Genomic DNA, 21,255 nt, shown 5'->3' with positions numbered 1-21,255 from the left:
AAATGTAACTCGTTACCACCCACCTCCATCATTTTTCTTTCATATGCTTTTAATGACCACCAGGCTGAATGGAAGAAGGATCCCTCCAACCTTGCCCCTGGATGGCCCAATGAAGGGTGCATAGAATTCAGAAACTTCGCTCTACGATACCGTCACGATCTGGACCTGGCCATTCGCAACATCACTGTCAGCATTTCTGGGGGCGAAAAGGTCTTTTTTTTTAAATCTCAAATGTGCATTAACAAAACAATGCCTGCTGTCAGAAGGAGCACATTTGCGGTTGGTTTGTGTGTGTATTAGGACAGGGTATTATACAGTGAACTTTATGCCAGTCACCCTTATATTAAGTCTTATTTTATGTAATGTTATTAGAATGAATAGAAGCAAACGTGTACACCATGGGGTCTCAAACTCAACTCACTTTGAGGCCTCTGGAGCTAGGGTCTTGGTGAAACTGGGCCAAATCAAGTTTTCCACAATAAAAGCTGATGAAAACATTTAATAACAATATATTTTATAACATTTACTACACAAATTGAGGAATACAAAAGGAGGACATTACAAATTAATGTGAAACTATAAATGAAATATTGTGAAAAAATATAAATGAATCGTATTTTGACTGGGCTTTACACAAACTAAAGGGATAACGTGTGTTATTTGACCACTGAATGTTACTGTATTGTGTAGTGCAAACCAAGCCTCTTTGAGGTTTTTGAGTACCCCTAGCTGCAAGATGGCTGACAATTGTTGTCATGTAAAATATAAATTTATCGAGCATGAGTTTTTTTAAATGCTCATTTATATCACAGTTCGTGTAGTTTGGATACTACCACTAGGAAGCACTAAATAATACCACTGTCCCTTTGGACTTTTTTATTGAGGTGGGGGCCTCAAACTATCACACTGCAGGCTGCAATTGACCCTCAGGTCACAAGTTTGCCTTGTGAGGTATTGAGGGCTTGCAAACAAACACCTAGCCGAGACACTCCATATCAAATTTGTCTTTTGGGTTCAAACCATTCAAAGATATTCTCTGTCATGACTTTTTTTCCTCCAGGCATTGCAAAAATAATTTGACAAATCCAAAGACCAAAATTCAGCACTCTTTTTACGGTAAATTCTGTGCTTCTGTTTGCACCATTGAGTTCCCATTGGTTTGTTGTTCCTGTGTAACCCGCGTGCCCTCCCCATGCACTGCCTAACATTGGCTACAATTGACACACAACCAAATTCCAATAGTTGTAAATTTGGCTTGGATGCAAGTATATATGGTAGAGAGAATACCTTCATAAGGAGGGACTCAATGTTCTTAAACTCTGCACTTAAAATGGCGCCCCCATAACTAGTCAGTTGTACTTTGTATTCAGTTGCACTTTTTTAGGTGTATATATAAACATGCCAGCAACTTTCATTAAATGTTGTTGGCGAATGAAACATGAACAATCATATGAACATGCTTTTCAATACTTGTAGATCAAGAAATCTGTATTTATTTTACATAACATGAGCCTCACTTAGAGGGAGCTAACATGCCCGTCCACTATCTTACTGCTGCGGGTACTCCCAAAACTAAATATTTTCTGAAAGGCTGGGCAAAAATAATGAAAAAAACATGTTGTGGTTTGGTCACCTCCAGTCTCTGTAGTGGGTTCTTCCTTGTGCTTTGTAGCACTTGTTTTCAATTGAACAGAAAATACAGCAACATCTAGTGGTCAACTATTACACAGTGTTCCTTTAACAACAAATAAAACAAAACTTTAAGATATTTTATCATAAAAACTGGTCCTTTTTCATTTATTGGTTGTTTATTTAAAAGGGGACACTAAAATTTGTTAAAACAATTGAAACATGGTTTCTAAAAAAGACAGGATAAGCTCGGAGGCATCGAAACAGTATTCAATAGCAATTGTGTTTTTATTTAAAATTTAAAAAAAAAAAACTTGTTTTTATTCATTAAGACCCAAATTTATATTCAAAGTCTTTTCTGTTTAATGTTTCTATAAAGGTAGGAATCGTAGGGCGCACAGGAGCAGGCAAGTCCTCCCTTACGCTGGGCCTGTTCAGGATTATTGAGGCGGCCGAGGGTCAAATTTTCATTGATGGAGTTAATATCGCTGAACTTGGCCTCCATGACCTACGCTCCAGGATTACAATCATACCACAGGTCAGTGCTATGCGGTTACTTACAGGTGCTGTCTGGAATTCAAAAATCTGGCTTAAATAATCATTGCAGCTCCTGTCAAGCTGCTTGTGTGGCGCAAGTACGTAGATTTCTTAGATGCTGTAGTGCTTCAAATTATGAAGAGCCACCACCAGAATAAGATCAAACTAGCCTCTTTGCCTCTAGTATTCATCATGAAGGAAACAATTCTCAAAACATATTGTATCTTAGCTTGTAAAGTAGTTCATAAGTTAGTAGTTCATTGACATTGATTGATCAATCCGAATGAAAAATATAGACAGAAAATAACTTAAGATTTGTTTACAAGGCAAAAAGAAAACAAAATCAGAATCAGCAGGACATACATAGGCACATATACAGTATAGCCCTTAATCACAAAGAGTCTAAAACATAAAGATATAAAATTGTAATTTCTTTTGAAGCATCAACAATAAGTGGGACACAATCTTAAAGTTGAACACAATTGGATATTTTAAACTTTTTTAATTAAAAAAAACAAACGAAAAAGTGGGTGTGCAAAATGATTCAGCGCCATTGAATAAACACTTTGTAGCGCCACCTTTTGCTGCGATTACAGCTGCAAGTCGCTCGGGATATGTATCAGTTTTGCACATTGAGAAACTGATATTTTTGCCCATTTCTCCTTGCAAAACAGCTCGAGCTCAGTGAGGTTGGATGGAAAGCGTTTGTGAACAGCAATTTTCAGTTCTTTCCACAGATTCTCAATTGCATTGAGATCTGGACTTTGACTTAGCCATTCTTGATGTGTTTTTGGTGAACCATTCCATTGTAGCTTTTGCTTTGTTTTGGATCATTGTCTTGTTGGTAGACAATATTTTGTCCCAGTCTCAGGTCTTTTGCGGACTCCATCAGGTCTTCTTCCAGAATGTTCCTGTATTTGGCTCTATCCATCTTCCCATCAATTTTAACCATCTTCCCTGTCAATGCTGAAGAAAAGCAGGCCCAAACCATGATGCTGCCACCACCATGTTTGACTGTGGGGATAGTGTGTTGAGGGTGATGAGCTGTGCTGTTTACGCCAAACATAACCTCTTGCATTGTTGCCAAAAAAGTTCCAATTTTGGTCTCATCTGACCAGAGCACCTCCTTCCACATGTTTGGTGTGTCTCCCAGGGGGCTTGTGGCAAACTTTAAACGACACTTATTATGGATATCTTTAAGAAATGGCTTCCTTCTTGCCACTCTTCCATTAAAGCCAGATTTGTGCAGTATACGACTGATTGTTGTTCTATGGACAGATTCTCCCACCTCAGCTGTAGACCTCTGCAGTTCATCCAGAGTGATCATGGGTCTCTTGGCTGTATCTCTGATCAGTTTTCTCCTTGTATGAGCTGAAAGCTTAGGGGGACGGCCCGATCTTAGTAGATTTGCAGGGGTCTGGTACTCCTTCCATTTTAAAAATATTGCTTGCACAGTGCTCCTTGGGATGTTTAAAGCTTGGGAATTCTTTTTGTATCCAAATCCAGCTTTAAACCTCTCCACAACAGTATCTCGGACCTGCCAAGTGTGTTCCTCGTTTTTCATGATGCTCTTTGCGCTTTAAACAGACCTCTAAGACTATCACAATGCAGGTGCATTTATACAGAGACTTGATTACACACAGGTGGATTCCATTTATCATTGTTAGTCATTTAGATCAACATTGAATCATTCAGAGATCCTCACTGAACTTCTGGACAGAGTTTGCTGCACTGAAAGTAAAGGGACTGAATAATTTTGCACACCCACTTTTTCGTTTATTTTGTTAAAAAAAGTTTAAAATTTCCAATAAAGTCTGTTCCACTTCATGACTGTGTCCCACTTATTGTTGATGTGTCACAAGAAATTAGTTTTATCTTTGTTTGAAGTCTTAAATGTGGCAAAAGGTCACAAAGTTCAAGGGGGCCAAATTGTTTCGCAAGCCACTGTAATTGATCTTTTGATTACAAATTGACACTCTGGAGGGTTTCAAATTTTATTGTACGGATTGAGAGTCTAGCCACTTTCTGAAAATGAAGGAAATGTCTTTCACACACCAGACATTCTCACTTTTTAGATTTTAATACAATGGAACTTTGCTCTTCCTTTAACTTACTTTAGTCTAATTTATTCTTTTATGTTTTCTTCAGTTGCATGAACCAAAATTGTGAACGGCATAACCTGCTGTTTTTAATATTTGTTTCACAATCTACTGTATTTTTCTGTCCCACTGCAGGACCCAGTGTTGTTTTCCGGTACTCTGAGAATGAACTTGGATCCATTCGGAAGCTACACGGATGAGGACGTATGGAGGTCCTTGGAGTTTTCCCATCTCAAAAATTTCGTCTCCGGCCTACCAGACAAACTCGACCATGAATGTAGTGAAGGGGGAGAGAACCTCAGGTACCAACTTCCTTTTAATTTGTTGACATTGAATCTTTAAATTGTCATGAAAAATGGTAATTTTCAGCGTTATCTAGAAATGTTAGCCCCATAGAAATATCTTTTCACGTTTGCTTTACAACAGACCACATGACACATAAACAATTGATTGTTAGGAGAGGTATGGCAGAACATAATAAGGCCAAGCAGCATTAGCGTATGTGTATATATTTTCATCATGTCTGACTTTGTCTACGTAAAGAAAATCTAAACGAGCATGTCGTCATTAACATGTAATTGTTTGAGGCTACTTGTTAGCGTCTAGTAATTAGCATCAACTCGTCAACATGCCTTTTGCTCATTGTTAGACTTCATATGGGTCAGTGATCCACTTGGGGCCACGCCTATTAAAAATACCACGGTAACCAAGCTCTAGCGTTGACCTCGCACACTAAACTCATATGAAAAGGAAATGGGCACATTCATTCCGGATGGGAAAAAGCTTGTATCACCGTGGTGACGACATCGCCATAGTAACAGCTATTTCTAACAAAAGTCAGAGGGCATGATTCCCCGTCGACCTGATACTTTTGATATACAGAGACCAATAATCTGCTAATGGCTGCGGAAAATAGTTACCACTACATAATAATAATAATAATAAAAGTTGAAAAAAAACCACGGAAAATAATAATTATTATTATTATTATTATAGCAACTCCTGCGTGTTTTAAAATATAAATAAAATGTTGGCAAACACTCAAAGAAATACTAAGCAATCTATTTTTTTTATGGTTTACCATGAATGAGCACACATGCTAATTTTACCTACAGACATTATCTTACCATATAGCTTAATATCTAGCAGTTGAACCACTTCCATTTTGTTTTGTCGACCTTCCGCTGGATTCGTTCATCAACTGCACTTTGCCAACTGCAGAATTATCGTTAGTCATAGCTCAAAAAAATTGTTTTGTGTAGAGGTGATTCACGGACACACAATGGCGGCAAAAAATATGAGGCGAGGAAGGCTGGAACTGTGTAGTGGAAAAGCCTCATTTGACAGTTTTCAAATCTACAAGCATTTGTTCTTAAAATCCACAAGCGGGTCATTTTTTGTCATTTTTTTCCCAATTTGACCCCTGCTCCATCGCATGCAAATGTACAATGTACTCAGCATTGTGTGTTTTCTATAGCGTGGGCCAACGCCAACTGCTGTGCTTGGCCCGAGCATTGTTGCGAAAGACCAAGATCCTCATCTTAGATGAGGCCACAGCCGCTGTGGATATGGAGACGGACAACCTGATCCAGACTACCATTCGCTCTCAGTTTGAGGATTGCACCGTTCTTACTATCGCTCATCGCCTTAACACCATCATGGACTACACAAGGTATAGTTTTGATGGCTTTGGCTAGGTTCACACTGCAGAAATTGATGCTCATTTTTGATTTTTGGGGGGGTGAAATCCAATGTTATTGTTTTTTAGATTTTCTTGCATATCTGACTAAACGCAACCTGAAGGTGATAGTGAATGCCTATGTAAACGCCAGAAGTGTCTCTCATAACATAACAGTACATTTGACGTCGCACACAACGCACTCATGTTTTCGGAAGTATTCATGCATGTTAACAGCAGAGTGTTGTCCCCCAATATATTTACGAAATCCAAAATCTCCCTTCCCCCATCCCATTGTATCCTCTCCGTGTGACGTGATTTGAATGTAAATAATGTTAACTACCACTGGAGCAGGGGTATCAAACATGCAGTCCAAGGTCCAGTTGCGGCCAACAGGACGATTTTGAGGCCGTCACCTTAAAATGTAATTTTAATGTAAAACTTTGAAAGAGATGGATATTTTCATCCCTGTTGAACTGAAGCTTAAAGGACAGTGTATGCACCTTGCAAATAACTAGAGCATGGTTATAAAATACAAATTGGCTATATTTCCTCTGTAGTACGTCATTAAAGTTCAATATTATGAATGAAAACTTTATTCGAACATTAAAATAAAAACAGAACAAAAACAATTACACAACAACAAAATAATATTACATAATATGTTTGAAAAGAGGTGTAGTCAGAAGCAGTGTTCCTTCTAAGCTGCGCAATTGCGCACTGCTCGCACATTCTCAGCGCACAAGAAAATCTAGCCAGCGCACAAAAATGAGGGCTCAAAATTACTAATTAGGATGCGACTTAAGTCAGTTACAGTGCATGAAGGTAAAAATACACGGGTTCCACTGACGCTGTGTTCTAAATGCGGTATTTTGAAGTCAAGGTCCAAGTAGAACGGAGTTGAGTAAAGTCAGTAGATTTTTTTGAGAACCGGCTTCTTCGGCTCGGCTCACAAAAAGGAACTGGCTCTTTCGGGTCCTAAATGGCTCTTCAGGTTGTTTTTGCTTCTTTAACCCAACATGACCAAATATTATGTAAAACTATGCACAAAATGACTTAAAGGAAGGGGGGAATAAAACAAAAACGAAAAAAATACCAAAATGAAAAAGTAGTGAAAAGCTGAGAAAAAAAGAAACAAAAGGAAGAGAAAAAAGAAAACAACAGCTAGGAAAAAATAAACACAATGATTTTTTTAAAGGAATTAAAAGAAAAAAGTTGAAAAAAAACACGGAAAAAGAAGAAAAACTTTGTCCTGCATTCAAATAATTTCCAATTATATCAAGTGAATCTTGTTGCCAACATTGTACTTTCCACTAAAAAAATTGATTAAGTACAGTTCTGTATCTTGCAACCGACTAAATAAGCCCCCAAAAGATTTAGTATTATGCGACAAAATATATCATGAAAAAAAGAAATTGATATCTTGTGAAAGAATTGTAAAAACAAACGTTTGTAGGCCGTACAACCTTTGCAATAGTACATGAGTCAATTCATTCAAAAGTGAAAAATAATTTTGCATTGCCGGAAACCCGGCAAAATCTAACATGATGTCAAGTTTTGGACATATTTGATAATGATTTACCGTAAATTCCAGACTATAGAGCGCACCTGATTATGAGCCGCACCCACCACATTTTAAGAGGAAAACCAATTTTGTACATACACAAGCCGCAGCAGTTTATAAGCCGCATGCGCCCACATTAAAAAATTATAACACAAACACAAAATTGATCCAATCCCAACTTCAAGTCCCGCGGCTGAAACTAAATGTCCTTCATTGAGGTACACGGTCCAAAAATCACAGCCGGGAAAATGAACGGAAAATGATACCGGTACTTAAGGTTTGATGCAGACCTGCAGAGTCCGGGTACCCGTTGAAAGTAATCCAAGGGAAAAAAGTCTATATTTCCAAAGGTAAGGGTGGAAAAAATATATATCCACTATTGTCCGCCACGACAACAAACAGGTCTCACTCACCTTTACCCCACTTCCCGTCAGCCCGCGTTTGTTCCGTCCCTCTTTTTTATTTCGCAAAACATATAAGAATAAGTGTCTCAAATAAATACAAATAAATACTTGACAAAAATATACAGTTGCAAATACATATTACACATGGGTTACACATATTTACAAAGAAAGACAGTACACCGAAAAAGTTTTCAAAGCTTTAATAATAATAATAATAATAATATAACTTTCATCACAAACGGTGCCCGTTAATGGTAGCAACACGCTCGCAACACGGTAAACGGGTCTGTTAAAAAAACATACCGTACTTGTAAAAATCACGGTAAACCGTCCTCATCTTCCTCCTCACACCTGAAGCCATTGAGGTCGTCTTCCTCAGTGTCGGAAAGAAAGTGTCATATAGACGTCGTCCCACGCTCCCGCAGCCTCACTCGGGCGGTCACTGTCGCTGGTGTGCCCTCCTCTCCATCACGGCTTTTCGGAACCCGTTGGTGATGGCGGATTTTTTGATGCTGCCCCACGCTATCAGGATCCACTGGCAGACTTGCGAAAAAGTTGCCTTTTGCATGCGGCCAGTTTTAGTGAAGTTGCAGTTTTCTTGGGCGCATATATTCCACCGGTCTAAATCTTACCTTTTGTACTCGAGCGCCGCTGGCGGCCGTTAGAAAAATTACATAAATTGGCTGCATCACTAAATATGCCGCAGGGTTGAAAGTTTGGGGAAAAAGTAGCGGCTTATAGTCCGGAATTTACGGCAGTTGCCGCACTTGGGATTGCTGTTACTCACCGACTTTGTGAACGCTCAGACCCGTGGAAAATTTGAGGGAATATTGGTCAGAAGCAAATGATGAATACTTTTGTAAAATGCCTATTGAAAAACAGTTTGTGCTCATATATTCAAAGGCTAAAGACATACATTAAAATTTCAATTATAACAATTCAATTTTTTGACTCGCATTTAGTCCTTTAAATGATTTTTTTCTTATTAATTCTCAATTTGCTTAACTTTTCAAACTTATTCATCAGCCGTACCGCTTATCCTCATTAGGGTCGCGGGGGGGCTGGAGCCCATCCCAGCCATCTTCGGGCAGTGGGCAGGGGACACCCTGAACTGGTTGCCAGCCAATCGCAGGGCACACGGGGACAGACAACTCATTCGCTCATTCACACCTAGGGACAATTTGGACCGGCCAATTCACCTGAAATGCATGTTTTTTTTGGAATGTGGGAGGAAACCGGAGTGCCCGGAGGAAACCCACGCAAGCACGGGGAGAACATACAAACTCCGCACAGAAAGTCTGGAGCTGGATTTGAACCCACGACAGGTTCCCATGACATGAACTGTGCCGCACAAGCGCTAACCACTGCGCATTTGAGAAGATTGTTATTTTAAATCAGCTTTTCTCCTGGAAAAACAAATGCGACCTTACCTCACTGAGACGCAAACTCTGGCGGCCCCCAAGAAAATTGAGTTGGAGACCCCTCTGCTAGAGGATACTTTTGCCCTAAGAATGTACTCTGGCTACATGTTGTGAATCTGTGATGCTATGTTGGCTGTTCAGTAAGTTACAAAATAAACATGGGTTCATCTTAAATGAATATGTAAATTCATGACACTCCGTGTTTTCTTACACCATGACTGTTGATTTTTCTGCCTCCTCCCACTGTGTTGAAAGCAGAATAGGCCTTTCAATGAAGCGGAGTTTGCAAGAATGTGTTTCGACTGGTCACACTGAAGCCGCGTTTCAAAAATCGGATAAGTACCGTTGAGAAACTGACTTTAACAGATCGGATACAGGTCGCCTCCATGCAAAATAATCTGATTTTCCTGCAGTGTAAACCTAGCCGTACTCATTATTGAATTTGGCACAAAAAAACAATGTGCGCTGACAATTAACTCATTCTCTTTCATTCAGGGTCCTGGTTTTAGATAGAGGAGAAATTATAGCATTTGATTCTCCATCCAATCTTCTAGCTCAAAAGGGATCGTTCTACAAGATGGCAAAGGATTCTGGGTTGGCCTGAAGTTTTTGGTCCTTTAAATCGCATGGTTGGACTGTCCCTGCATCCTACGAGGACATCCATGCTTTTGATGAATGGCACCACTGTAGTTTGGTTCCGATGCTTAACAAGTTAGGCAAGGATGTTGGTACCTGCCTACCAATCTACTAGTGGACTGCCTTTCGCGAGCAAATAGTGCAGCTTATTGTTTATAAGGGTTCTTTCTGTTTGAGCCGGCGAAGGGTTCGTACAGGTGATTGAAATTCTTAAATGCTTGGATTTTGATGTTGTGTCTTCAATGATTGATGTGCTTGAAAATTCACGATGAAAGACTTTAAAAAGTGCTTGAATTTGGCCATGAAAAAAAATTACAAACCCTGTACAGTGGTACTTCTACTCACGAATTGAAATTGTTCTGGGAGTAGCTTCGTAACCAAGGCCTTAGTTAGTATAGACGCATTTTAAATCTAAATGCGCTAAGCCGTTCAAAACTTCTCAAGTCCAGTATATTTTTTTAATAAATCATAACAGAGCATCAGAATATGAAACAAATACATGTTATGATTTTATTACTGTACAATAAACATAAAACAAAGCGATGAAAAAAACAAAGATAAAAGGTATTTGCTTACCTTTTTGCCTCACGTTTCTTAAAAAAGTGATCCATTGACGTCTGCTTTTGACGATCTGTCGGAAATATGCGAGGCAGACATCCTTACAGGCAATAGCCTGACTTGTCAACACTTTTTCCGGGTGATTGCATTCCAGAATTTTCAAGACTTTGTGGAATTTTGCTAAAATTTCTTAAATTTAAACCGATTGAATGATGGCTGCGCCCTCCTCCCCCCGCCATCTTGCTGGAACCCTTCGTCCCTGAACTGTGACGGGTTACACGCATGCGCACTGGGTTGTCAGGCAGATGTGAAGCGAAACCCAATTCAGTGTGTTTACATTCGGGAAACTCTGGGAGCAGGTCATAGCAGTGTGACTGTACTGTATTCCTGACTTTGTAACCTGAAACGCCTTGGTATCTAGAGGCAATATTTCCCCCGTTCGGGTACTTCATAACCTGAAACATTCATATCCAGTAACATTGGTAAGTAGAGGTACCACGATAAATAGCTTTTATTTTGACCATGGTGTATCTGTTGTTTCAAAATATACAGTCCCATCCTTGCAACGTGCTCCAGTTGCTGGGGGTTAGGTTTGGCGTGATCAGCTCTTTTTAAATAGTTCATGTTTCAATTGAGGATCTAAGTTTGTGGTGATTTAACAAGTAAGAGCCAATGCCTTGTTTACATTGAAGTGCATAGATTTCAGTACAACTGCTGTACTTTGTGCAATCCAATAGTTTTCAGGAAGCACCTGGCTGATAGAAGAAAAATAATGATTTGATGCTTGATTTAAAAGACTATTTATTTAAAACAATGTTGCATTGAAGTCCACTCCAAAAGCTTATCTCCATGTTTGACAACACACGGGGCTAGAACTTAGGATGTATTGTTATTGTGCAAACATATTTGCTGTTTCAATGTAGCACAGTGGTTCCCAAAGTCAACCTGAGCCTAGACCCACAGCGAGTCATTCAAAAAGCTGCGTTACAATCTTGTATGTTCATTGTTAAGACACTTCATAATAAAACTTGCACAGAACAAAGTGTAATCCCACACAAACGCTTGCAAAGCATACAGAACAATTTGATTGGGTGAGTGGTAGGGGTGGGCAGAGCTATGCGACATAGCACGCTCCGCTTCCTCACAGACGCCCTCTGCGCTGAAAGGATATACGTCCATAAGCTTTTCGTTTGCAGTTTTTGTGACATTTTTACAAAAGAAATCTTGCACCTTGTTTTGAAACTAATATTTATGGAAAAATAAAGGTCAAATTGAGCCTTACCAAACTAATCGTGGGATGGAGACAAGTTTAAAGCAGTGTATTTGTTGATATAGTACACAGGCCTTGGCATTATTCTTATTTCCTGAATGTTATATAATCATCTCACATAAAACAAAAATGCGCTAAACAATTATCTTTGGTCTGAAGAGCGGGTTTAGGGGTTTTACTGAATTTTGTATTAAATCTTACTAACCCTAACCCTAACCCCCCCAAAAAAAAAAAAAAATCAAAATTATTTTGCTATTATAGCTCTTTGGGTGAAAAAGGTTCCTGACCCATTGGGCTAGGGCATGGCACTGCCCTCACTCATACGGGCTCGGCTCAAAAATAGGATAGATAGGATGTGAGACGTAGCGAGACAGAAGAAAACATGTAATTCTTTGTTCTTCCCCCAAAAATATTAATATTACTGTCTCAGACATTGTGGTCAGATGAGACCTAAATACGTTTTTCATGCCGTGGAGGTCCATGGACCTCACTTTGGGAACCACTAATGTAGCATCATACGGATGGCCAGGGCGAGATTTTCCACTTGTAGCTGATGGCTACTTGGCTAGTAGTGTTGGTCTTCAAGCAGGGGTAATGTTGAACCTGATACGTTCAAAGAGTCTGTGGTACAGATTCCAGTTTCCTGTCACTTTACATGCTGCATTATTTATTGTTTGTTTTTCAGCAGTGTTAAATTCATGTTATGTTTATGCCCTTGTGGATCTTAAGTACCGTAAACTCATGACCATAGAGCGTGTCGTATTAAAAGGCAGTCTCCCTAGCTGGTTCTAGTTCTGTATTTACACTACACATGGTGCACTGCACGATAGGGCGCAAGTGCCATCAGCTAAGGCCAATGTCGTGCATACAAGGTGAAAATGCTTTAATTTCCTATTACATTCTAAATTTGGATACAAATGCGTTTTAGTAATGTTTGCGTGAGCTAGGACATTTCATGCAGACGGCACGGGGGCATTTTTCAGCACAACACAGACAAGCATATAAGTGTGCGTATTTAAAAATACAGCGGTAGCAAAACAGTTTGTAATCAAAACTTAAATAAACCATAACCAAAGTAAAACACATGGATACAAATTTGTCGTAGTTTGTCTTTTAGCTTCCTCCACTTGCGAACGACCGATGCGTTTATATTCAATTCTCTCACGACTCCATGTTCTGCGTAGAGTAAAAATTAACACCATGGTCGATGAAAACACGGAATGCATTCAATGGAGAGAATATCAGGTTTTGGATTTAATTCATATTTGGGATGACCACTCAGGTTGCGCACTAAAACAAATTGCTTAACACACTACGGCTTTAGCATCCATGAATACTTCCGCAAACAGAACATTGCGTGTGACATCACGTGTCCTCTTCCGCTGAAGCGGGTTATGACGGTGTCAGATATGCAGCGCGAACTATCTCACCTAAACATCTGATTTGACCCCAAAAAAAAATCACAATTGAGCATTAAGTTCTGCAGTGTGAACGGCAGCCTCATGGGGTCCCCAACTACGCCTGCTACTTTACATCACACATACGGTGCACTGCACAACAGGATGCGCTGTACAATTTGAAGAAAATTGGAGAGGTTTATGTGCGCTTTATGGTTGTGAAAATGCGGTACATTAATCAGTCTTTGGTTCTTAGACAAAATGGAAACTAAGAGTCTGACTAAATTATAGGATTCACTTTTAAGGCTGAAGACTTTTTTGATTGTATCTGCACTTGTTTAGATGAAAAGTTGCAGCATATTGCTTTTTCAGTAATTTCTGAGTTTTCTTTGACTTAAAATTACTTAGAAGTTGTGGGTGAGTGTAAAAAAAATGTGGCCAAATATCTGAATTTGCGATTGAGTTTGGTGGAAATACCAGCAGATTCAAGCAAGTTAGAGCCTTGTACATGATTGCTTCCCTCCTAGTGATAATGTGTATATCATTGGAAAATAATGCAAAAATCTGTGTATCACTATGGTGTATGGACTTGTCTTCTCCGCTGTTGAAAATGATTTTTTTTCTCTCCTTTGTATTTCTTTCGAATGATGGTCAAGTTGATGTTTATCAGTTTAAAATAAATGAAGTTTGTATACTATACACTTTGTGACTATACATTTTGCATGCTTCAGATCGATTCACAACGCTAGGGTTTCTCCATTACTAGTTTTTTGGTGCTAGTTATGGCATTTTCCACACCATCCGACATCAACAACCAAGTATTTTGTGTTCCCGAACACTTTGAATCTCAAACTATTCGATGTTGGTGAAATCAAGTCATTTCTACTTCTATAGCCTTTAATCAAAAGATATCTCAAAGAGCTATACAGAAAATAAACTTCATGAAAGATGGGTAGAAAAAGAAAAATACTTCCACAGAAGTAGTGAAAAAAACACTACAGAAATACTACAGATATAATCTAAAAATACTACAGAAATAAGACAAAGATTCAATGGGACAATTACAATCATGCTACAGAAATACCACAACTATACTTCTACAAAAATACAACTACAGAAATACTACGTAAAGACAAATACAATACTTCATAAAGCCCTTGTGATATTGATCGATTCCTCTGGATCAGGGGTGGCGAACACGGGTCTTGGCCAATAAGTATGCGGCTCTTTGCCTCATCATATTTTCTATATACTGTGGCTCTTTGCCTCGTTTCATGTTTAGTTTTTCCCGCCCTCTTAAAACACACTTGAATCCATCAGAGTTAATAACAAATAATATTTTGAAATTAATTTGGCAGATTTGTGGTATTTATGCTGCTCTGAACACATAACTGTCAGTCATCTGCGTAGGTTACGCCTAATGCCGGTCAGTGCGTGGTGTGGCTCTTTGACTCTCAGTTAAAAATTTCGGCTCTTTGTGTCAAACTTGTTCACCACCCCTGCTCTAGATGCAGTTTTTTTTTTTTTTTTTAAGATTTTTTGAAAATTATACTGTGTTCTTGGTCTAATACAGAGTAAAAAAAACTAACTAGATGAGTTATCGTATAATTGTAGTTTTCACAGAAAATGTGTTTTCAGTATCTTGCCATAAATTGGGGCATATGACTTTACAAGTCATGTGGCTCATATTTCTCGATGCCTTTCTAATATTTGTCGATGTCCTAACAGATGGTCGTGAATCCCTTAACCACACAGGCCGTAGAGGCAACATTTCTTATGGTGTGTCTTGGGCAGTACAGCCTGGTGATGCCCATCCCTCTCAAGGCCAACAAATGTTTCCACCGGGGACTTTTCGTATGTTAGGTGCCCTATTAGCGTCACAACTTCATAAAGATGTAGATAGATAGATTTGTGAATTTCCCTTAGGGGATGAATAAAGTATCTATCTATCTATCTATCTATCTAGATATGCTGTTGAACTCCCTCACAATTCCTTTCTCTCTGTTTAGCTTTGAATCTTGTGTACTTTTTAGATATGTTAATGCAATATCATATTATATTGTATTTACTTTACTTTGAGTCCCAAGACTTGCTGTGATGCTAAAGGAAGAATCAAAAAGGTAAGCGTGGAAAATAAGATTGTGATGATCAAAAAATACAAGGAAGCCACACGCTTCTTTGTATTTTAACCCTTAGTTACCACATAGTGTATACAACCCGTAGAAAAATATTTGCCGGTGCAAAATGTTTCCTTTATTACGAGCATTTTTGTTCCTGCTCCTCCAGAACATAAAACATGACAGGTTTCTTGTTCATTTTCTTAGAGCAGGGGTGGGCAAACTGTGTGATCACAGTGGCTTCTAAATTTTGACAAGGCGCTGGGTCAAGAAGAAATAAAATATTCATCACCTTGGAAGTGTATCTCATTCTAAAACAGCACTGCAATATTTTATGTACAAACCATTCATTTAGTCATTGAAGCATTTTATCATTTTAGTTCAGGAGTGTCCAAACCTTTGAGAAAGTGGGCCGGATTTGGTAAGATGAACACGTGCGAGGGCAGACTATACAGCCTGGCATTTTTTTGAACTTTTTTTTTAATAAATTCACCCTCCGAATAGTTTGAAATGCTTTTCCATTAGCGCTGCCCTGTAGCTTGCCTTTGTTGTATTATCATTTGACTCTCGAGGTCTCGTGAAAAAGCACTGCTCTTCTGTTAAACAGCTTCCAGTTGCTTCACCTTTTCACAGCGTTCTATTATATTTTATGAAAACAGCCACGGTCTCTTGGCAAATCAGGCAGATTGATTTTGGTGAAAAAAATATTCCAATTTGCACTTGTCCTGGAAGTGGCAGACCTCGCAGTCAACTTTCTTTTTTTTTTATTTACAGTCGCCATGTCGGAAATTGTGTGAGCTAAAATTCTCTCAGAAAGCTAAGTGTAAGGTGGCCAAATTGCGAGTGCCATCCCCTGGTAAATGGGGATACATCTCTAATTCTTAGAGTACATCTCTTATACCGCAGTCAACATTACTAGCGGGCCACATATTACTAAATTTATAACCCTGGACCGGACTTTGGACATGCCTGGTTTGGTTTATAAACGCTATTACTTAAGTCATTATACCACCCTTTAAGCACAAGAAATTTCCAAATGTCTTCATTTTTGTACTGACGCTCTTCTTGGATTTTTCTTTGTAGATAAACACAATGAATACAGGAAAGCAAGTCTTTAAATGTTTGAAACCTCAAACTTTCTGTAGCTGACAATTTTTGTTCCCCAACAGCTAATTGGGATGGGGAACCCATGCCATGGTACTGGCTCCACCAAAAGTTCTAATTGGCTTGGAGGCTCTGGCACTGGAAGTTCAGTTATTCTATAAAGTCTAGAATATGCCCTGCCCACTAAAACAAGCTCATTTGCAGAGACTCTACGATTTGGACCTTGAACCGGGCACCAATACACTTTAAAATGGCGTACAACCTCAGCCGGATACTGCCATTGTAGTGTTGCGTTGAGGTACAAGCAGCTTGAAGAAGCCTGGGGCGATGCACCAGCACCACGGAGCCACACGATGTCGGAAATACAAATATCCTTAACAGTCTCTGGGGGCTTGTGTAGACTGTCTATATCAAGAAACTTGGGGTGGAAAAGACAAGGAATTACAAGTATTACATAGTACGGAAAATATATATTCAGCACAATATACAGTTAAAATGTCAATGTGCACTGCTGGGCATAAATATAATTCTGACATGCTGTGAAGTAATTTCTGATCATTTCAAATGAGTTCATTATCTTAAAATCGGGCTTATTGATAGGTACTTTCAACCGCTACAGAATCCCACCCGCCCTCTCCTTACCACTGCAAGGTTTCTTGTCAACAATGTCATTTGTTTTGTTTTCCTTGCCATGTAAATAAATCAGGGTCTGCTCTAAACTAAAACTCAATTCAATTCTGTAAGGGACCCGTACAGCAAGACAGAAAAAGGAGAGAGACCTAAAGAGAGATAAGGAATGATGAATAATCAGAAAAATGAAATTAAAAAGTGAGAAAGTTTTAAAAAGAGAGAAAGTAGGAAAAAAAGTAAGAGAAAGACAAATGAAAAAAGAGAAAGGAAAGATAAATGGGTGTGAGAAAGAAAGAAAAAAAGTGAAAAATAGAATAAAAGAAAGAGAGAAAGTGTAGGAAGAGAAAGGCAAATAGAAAGATAAAAAAAAGAACTGAGAAAAAAAAGACAAACACAGAGACAAACGGGGAGAAAAAAGGAAAAGAGAAAGGACATAAAGAGAGGGACAGAAAGAAATACAGATCCAGTTGATTTGCGAGTGGTGTCTAGCTTTGGCCACATCAAATGGACATATTTAAAACTGCAGCTAATTTTTCTCTAGTGTTTATCTCAGTGTTGTCTTGTGGGCCCAGATTGAAACCCTAGGCGGGAACATGTTTGACATCTGCGCAGTTGGAGGTGGTAAAGAATCCACACTATCTCAGATTTCTGTGTGTGTTTACTTGTCTTTACATGATCAAAATACTGGCAATAGTCGTTTCTATTCTGATTATTGCCTAAATGTAAAAGTACCCAATTACAACCTAGTGTGCTTTAATGTAAATTATCAAATATATTGTAACTCTGGAATTACAGAGAAGATATGTAAATTTTGCTTGAGTACTGAAATGGTATTAAATAGTTTGCTGTTAAAAAATCTGACAATAGAACTTCAATAGTCAGTGATGGTAGCTCCATTCAACTCAAATTAGGAATGCTTAAAATATGTTTTTCCTTCCATTATGCCCAGCAACAATTTCGTAAAGGAACCGTTGTCCAATCATATTGACCCTTTGCACGTGACGTCCCATTGCCTTCTTTGTCAGAATGAGAGCCATGACGGACGGCAAGTAGCACTTGTGTGCACAGCAGTTGAAATTACAAATGTCTCTACATAAAAAAGTTTCAGGTTACAAAGTACCTTTGTAACGCTTTTCAAGATACGGAGTCAAAAATACAGTACAGTACGCGCTGCCATTTGCCGCTCCCAAAGATCTAACTGGCAATGTGTGAATCCTGGCATGCTATTTGTGTCCCCTTCCTATTGTGTACTGTATGGTTAGAGCTATCATTCGCAATTGACCACACAAAAGACACGCAGAAAATAGGACAAGGAGAAACGAAGAGGAAAAGACTTTCTGGCCATCGAAACAAAGCAATAGATAATATGAATGTATAGAAAGGTGAAGCATTTGTGGGATCTCGCAAAAGAATATGGTTGTAATATATCTACGATCGCCACGATAATTAAAAGCACTAAAAGGTACGACACAAACAAGGCTGAGGACCAGTAAACAAAGAGGCCAGTTTAAAGGTAAATTCATATTTCTTATTTCCTTAATTCTTAGTTTTTTTATTATGTGCTTCTCGTTTTATGGTTATTGTGTGGTAATCTCATTTTAATATTTATGTGTTTGATGTTGTTTTATGATTTATTAAAAAAAATGTAATACTTTTGCGGGGCTTGGAACCGATTAGCGCATTTACATTCAAAAGGTGTCTCTAGTTACAAATGTTTCAGGTTACAAAGCTACACCCAGAACAAATTAAATTTGTAAGGTACCAATAACCACCACAGAAGAATAGAACGATGACTTTTTATGACAGTGATTTTTTTTTTTTTTTTTTTTGCTGAGCCAAACAGCAAAGTTCTTAGTCCGATTTAGAATTTTATCGCAATCTCCTTTGATGAAGACAAAAGACAGCAATGTTTATCTGCAAATTAAACGGAGGAACTACAGTTGTACCTCCACTTACAATTTTAATTTGTTCTGGGAGTAGCTTTTTAACCTGAAAAATTTGTAGGTAGAGTGGCGTTTTGAATCTAAATGCGCTAATCCATTCCAAGCCCCACAAAAGTACAGTATATTTTTGTAATAAAGCATAATAGAGCATCAGAACATGAAACAAATACATGTTAGAACTAGATTACTGCACATAAACATAAAACAAGAGGCACATGAAATAATGGAAATGTACAGTACAGTATACTATAGAAATATTAATTATACATTGGACTGCGCCAGAAGAGACCCCATGTCAGTTTGATATGGGGCAACGTCGGGTATGACTGAGCAGTCCGATTCTTGAATGACAGTCTTTATCGCAGAGCTTGCACTCAGTGGTGCAGGTACATAGGTTGCGCTCTCTTTTTGCCGTTGGCCTTTGTCCTGCCACTGCTGGTCCCTCCTCTCCTGTGCCCCTCCGCACGCCAGTTCTGACAGCAGGTCTCCAGGTGCTGCGATCAGCAGCAGCAGCAGCAGCAGCAGCAGCAGCAGCAGCAGCAGCAGCTTCCCATGAGTTGTAGTCGATCTCAGCTGCTTTCATTTCCCTTTTGCACGCATCCTTGAAGCGCAGCAAAAGGCATCAAACTGGTCTGGAGCCTGATGCGAGTTCGCCATAGCGGAGATCCTTTGGCAGGTGTCCGGCATCCATTTGATGAACATGGCCGAGCCAACGAAAGCGCCTTTGTGACAGCATCGCAAACATGCTTTGGGAGTTTGCTCGTTGGAGTACGTCAGGATTGGAAACTCTTTCCTGCCACGAGAATGCGTCGCAGGCAGCGCATGTGGAAGCTGTTGAGGTGTCGCTCCTGGTGGGCGTAGGTTGTCCAGGTCTCACTGCCGTAGAGTAGGGAGCTCAACACAAAAGCGTTGTACACGGAGACCTTGGTGTTTGTGGCGATCTTGGAATCTCTGCGCACTCTCTTAGACCAGGGGTGGCAAACATGCGGCTCTTGGCCAATAAGAATGCGGCTCTTTGCCTCATCATATTTTCTATATACTGTAGGTCTTTGCCTTGTTTCATGTTTAGGTTTTTTTGTGTGTATTGAGGGTGGGCACTTTCCTTGAAATCAGCAAGGAGAGGAGTGTGTTATGGGAAATAATATGTTTTTAATAGTCCTTGTTTGTGTGTGTCTGTCTGTCATGGCAGGTAAGTGCGTGGTGTGGCTCTTTGACCCTCACAGTTAAAAATGTTGTCTCTTTGTGTCAAACTTGTTCGCCACCCCTGTCTTAGACAGTCTGGCCATGGCAGATGCAGCTTTTCCAATCCGCTTGCTGATCTCTGTGTCAAGAGACAGGTTGCTGGAAATTATCGAGCTGAGGTAGGTAGATAGATAGATAGATAGATAGATAGATAGATACTTTATTCATCCCCAAAGGGAAATTCACATTTCCAGCAGCATCCCTTCGCTGAGAACAGTACAATAATAAAGCAAGAAGAATACAATATACAAATACCCAGTGTGACGTGCAAATGCCCACTGTAGCGTGTTATTTAGAATAACTAAATAGTGCTACACAGAATACATATTGCAGTAAGATTCGGTAATATCCAATGTAGGTGGTGTGGTTTAATGTGGGCCTTTACTCTGCCGGGTGGAGTTAAAGAGCCTCATGGCATGAGGAAGAAAAGATCTCTTCAGTCTGTACAAGACAGTGACAGCAGTCTGTCGCTGAAACTGCTCTTCTGTCTGGAGATAATGCTGTGTAGTGAATGCGATGGATTGTCCATGATTGACCGCAGCTTTTTCAGTGCCCGTCTCTCAGCTACTGTTGTTAGGCTGTCCAGCTCTTTGCCCACAACAGAGCTCGCTTTCCTAGCCAGTTTATTGAGACGAGAGGCATCCTTCTTCTTGACGCTGCCTCCCCAACACGCTGCCGCATAGAAGAGGGCGCTTGCCACTACTGTCTCATAGAATATTTTCAGGAGCTTTTTGCAGATGTTGAAGGAGGCCAGCCTTCTGAGGAAGTAAAGTCGGCTTTGCCCTTTCCTACATAGAGCTTCTGTGTTGGCAGTCCAGTCCAGTTTGTTGTCCAGCTGCACACCCAGGTATTTGTAGGTCTGGACAAATTCTACACATTCTCCCTTGATGGTTACAGGAACCGGGTGAGTTCTGGTTCTCCTAAAGTCCACCACCATCTCTCTGGTCTTAATGGTGTTTAGGTGCAGGTATGTAAACTCCTTGACTACTTCCAGGGTGTAGTCTCCAATGCAGCTGTTGGGTGCTT

General features: G+C 39.5%; 2 protein-coding genes across 6 annotated transcripts in view; one reads left to right on the top strand and one right to left on the bottom strand.

The window, feature by feature from the left end:
• Positions 1–13,890, top strand: part of abcc1 (ATP binding cassette subfamily C member 1 (ABCC1 blood group)) — an 85,956-nt gene extending 72,066 nt beyond the window's left edge. Inside the window, exons 27-31 of the mRNA XM_088335098.1 lie at positions 64–210; positions 2,009–2,167; positions 4,401–4,567; positions 5,743–5,937; positions 9,828–13,890. Of these exons, the coding sequence (XP_088191224.1) occupies positions 64–210; positions 2,009–2,167; positions 4,401–4,567; positions 5,743–5,937; positions 9,828–9,936 (777 nt within the window). The 3' untranslated portion in view covers positions 9,937–13,890. The remainder of the gene's footprint in view (positions 1–63; positions 211–2,008; positions 2,168–4,400; positions 4,568–5,742; positions 5,938–9,827) is intronic.
• The window catches only part of engase (endo-beta-N-acetylglucosaminidase), a 49,050-nt gene continuing 40,990 nt past the window's right edge, over positions 13,196–21,255 (bottom strand). For 4 of the 5 annotated variants that reach the window (XM_088335288.1, XM_088335362.1, XM_088335445.1 and 1 more), the window contains exon 14: positions 13,196–16,832. In XM_088335288.1, the coding sequence (XP_088191414.1) occupies positions 16,425–16,832 (408 nt within the window). In that variant the 3' untranslated portion in view covers positions 13,196–16,424. Of the gene's footprint in view, positions 16,833–18,721; positions 20,309–21,255 lie in introns of those variants that run through there. The other variant, XM_088335534.1, reaches the window with a different exon arrangement.

This window comes from Urocampus carinirostris, chromosome 1, assembly GCF_059441175.1.
Source record: "Urocampus carinirostris isolate Australia breed hairy pipefish chromosome 1, RoL_Ucar_1.0, whole genome shotgun sequence".
Taxonomy (NCBI): Eukaryota; Metazoa; Chordata; class Actinopteri; order Syngnathiformes; family Syngnathidae; genus Urocampus; species Urocampus carinirostris.
This window is presented reverse-complemented; position numbering and strand designations above follow the sequence as displayed.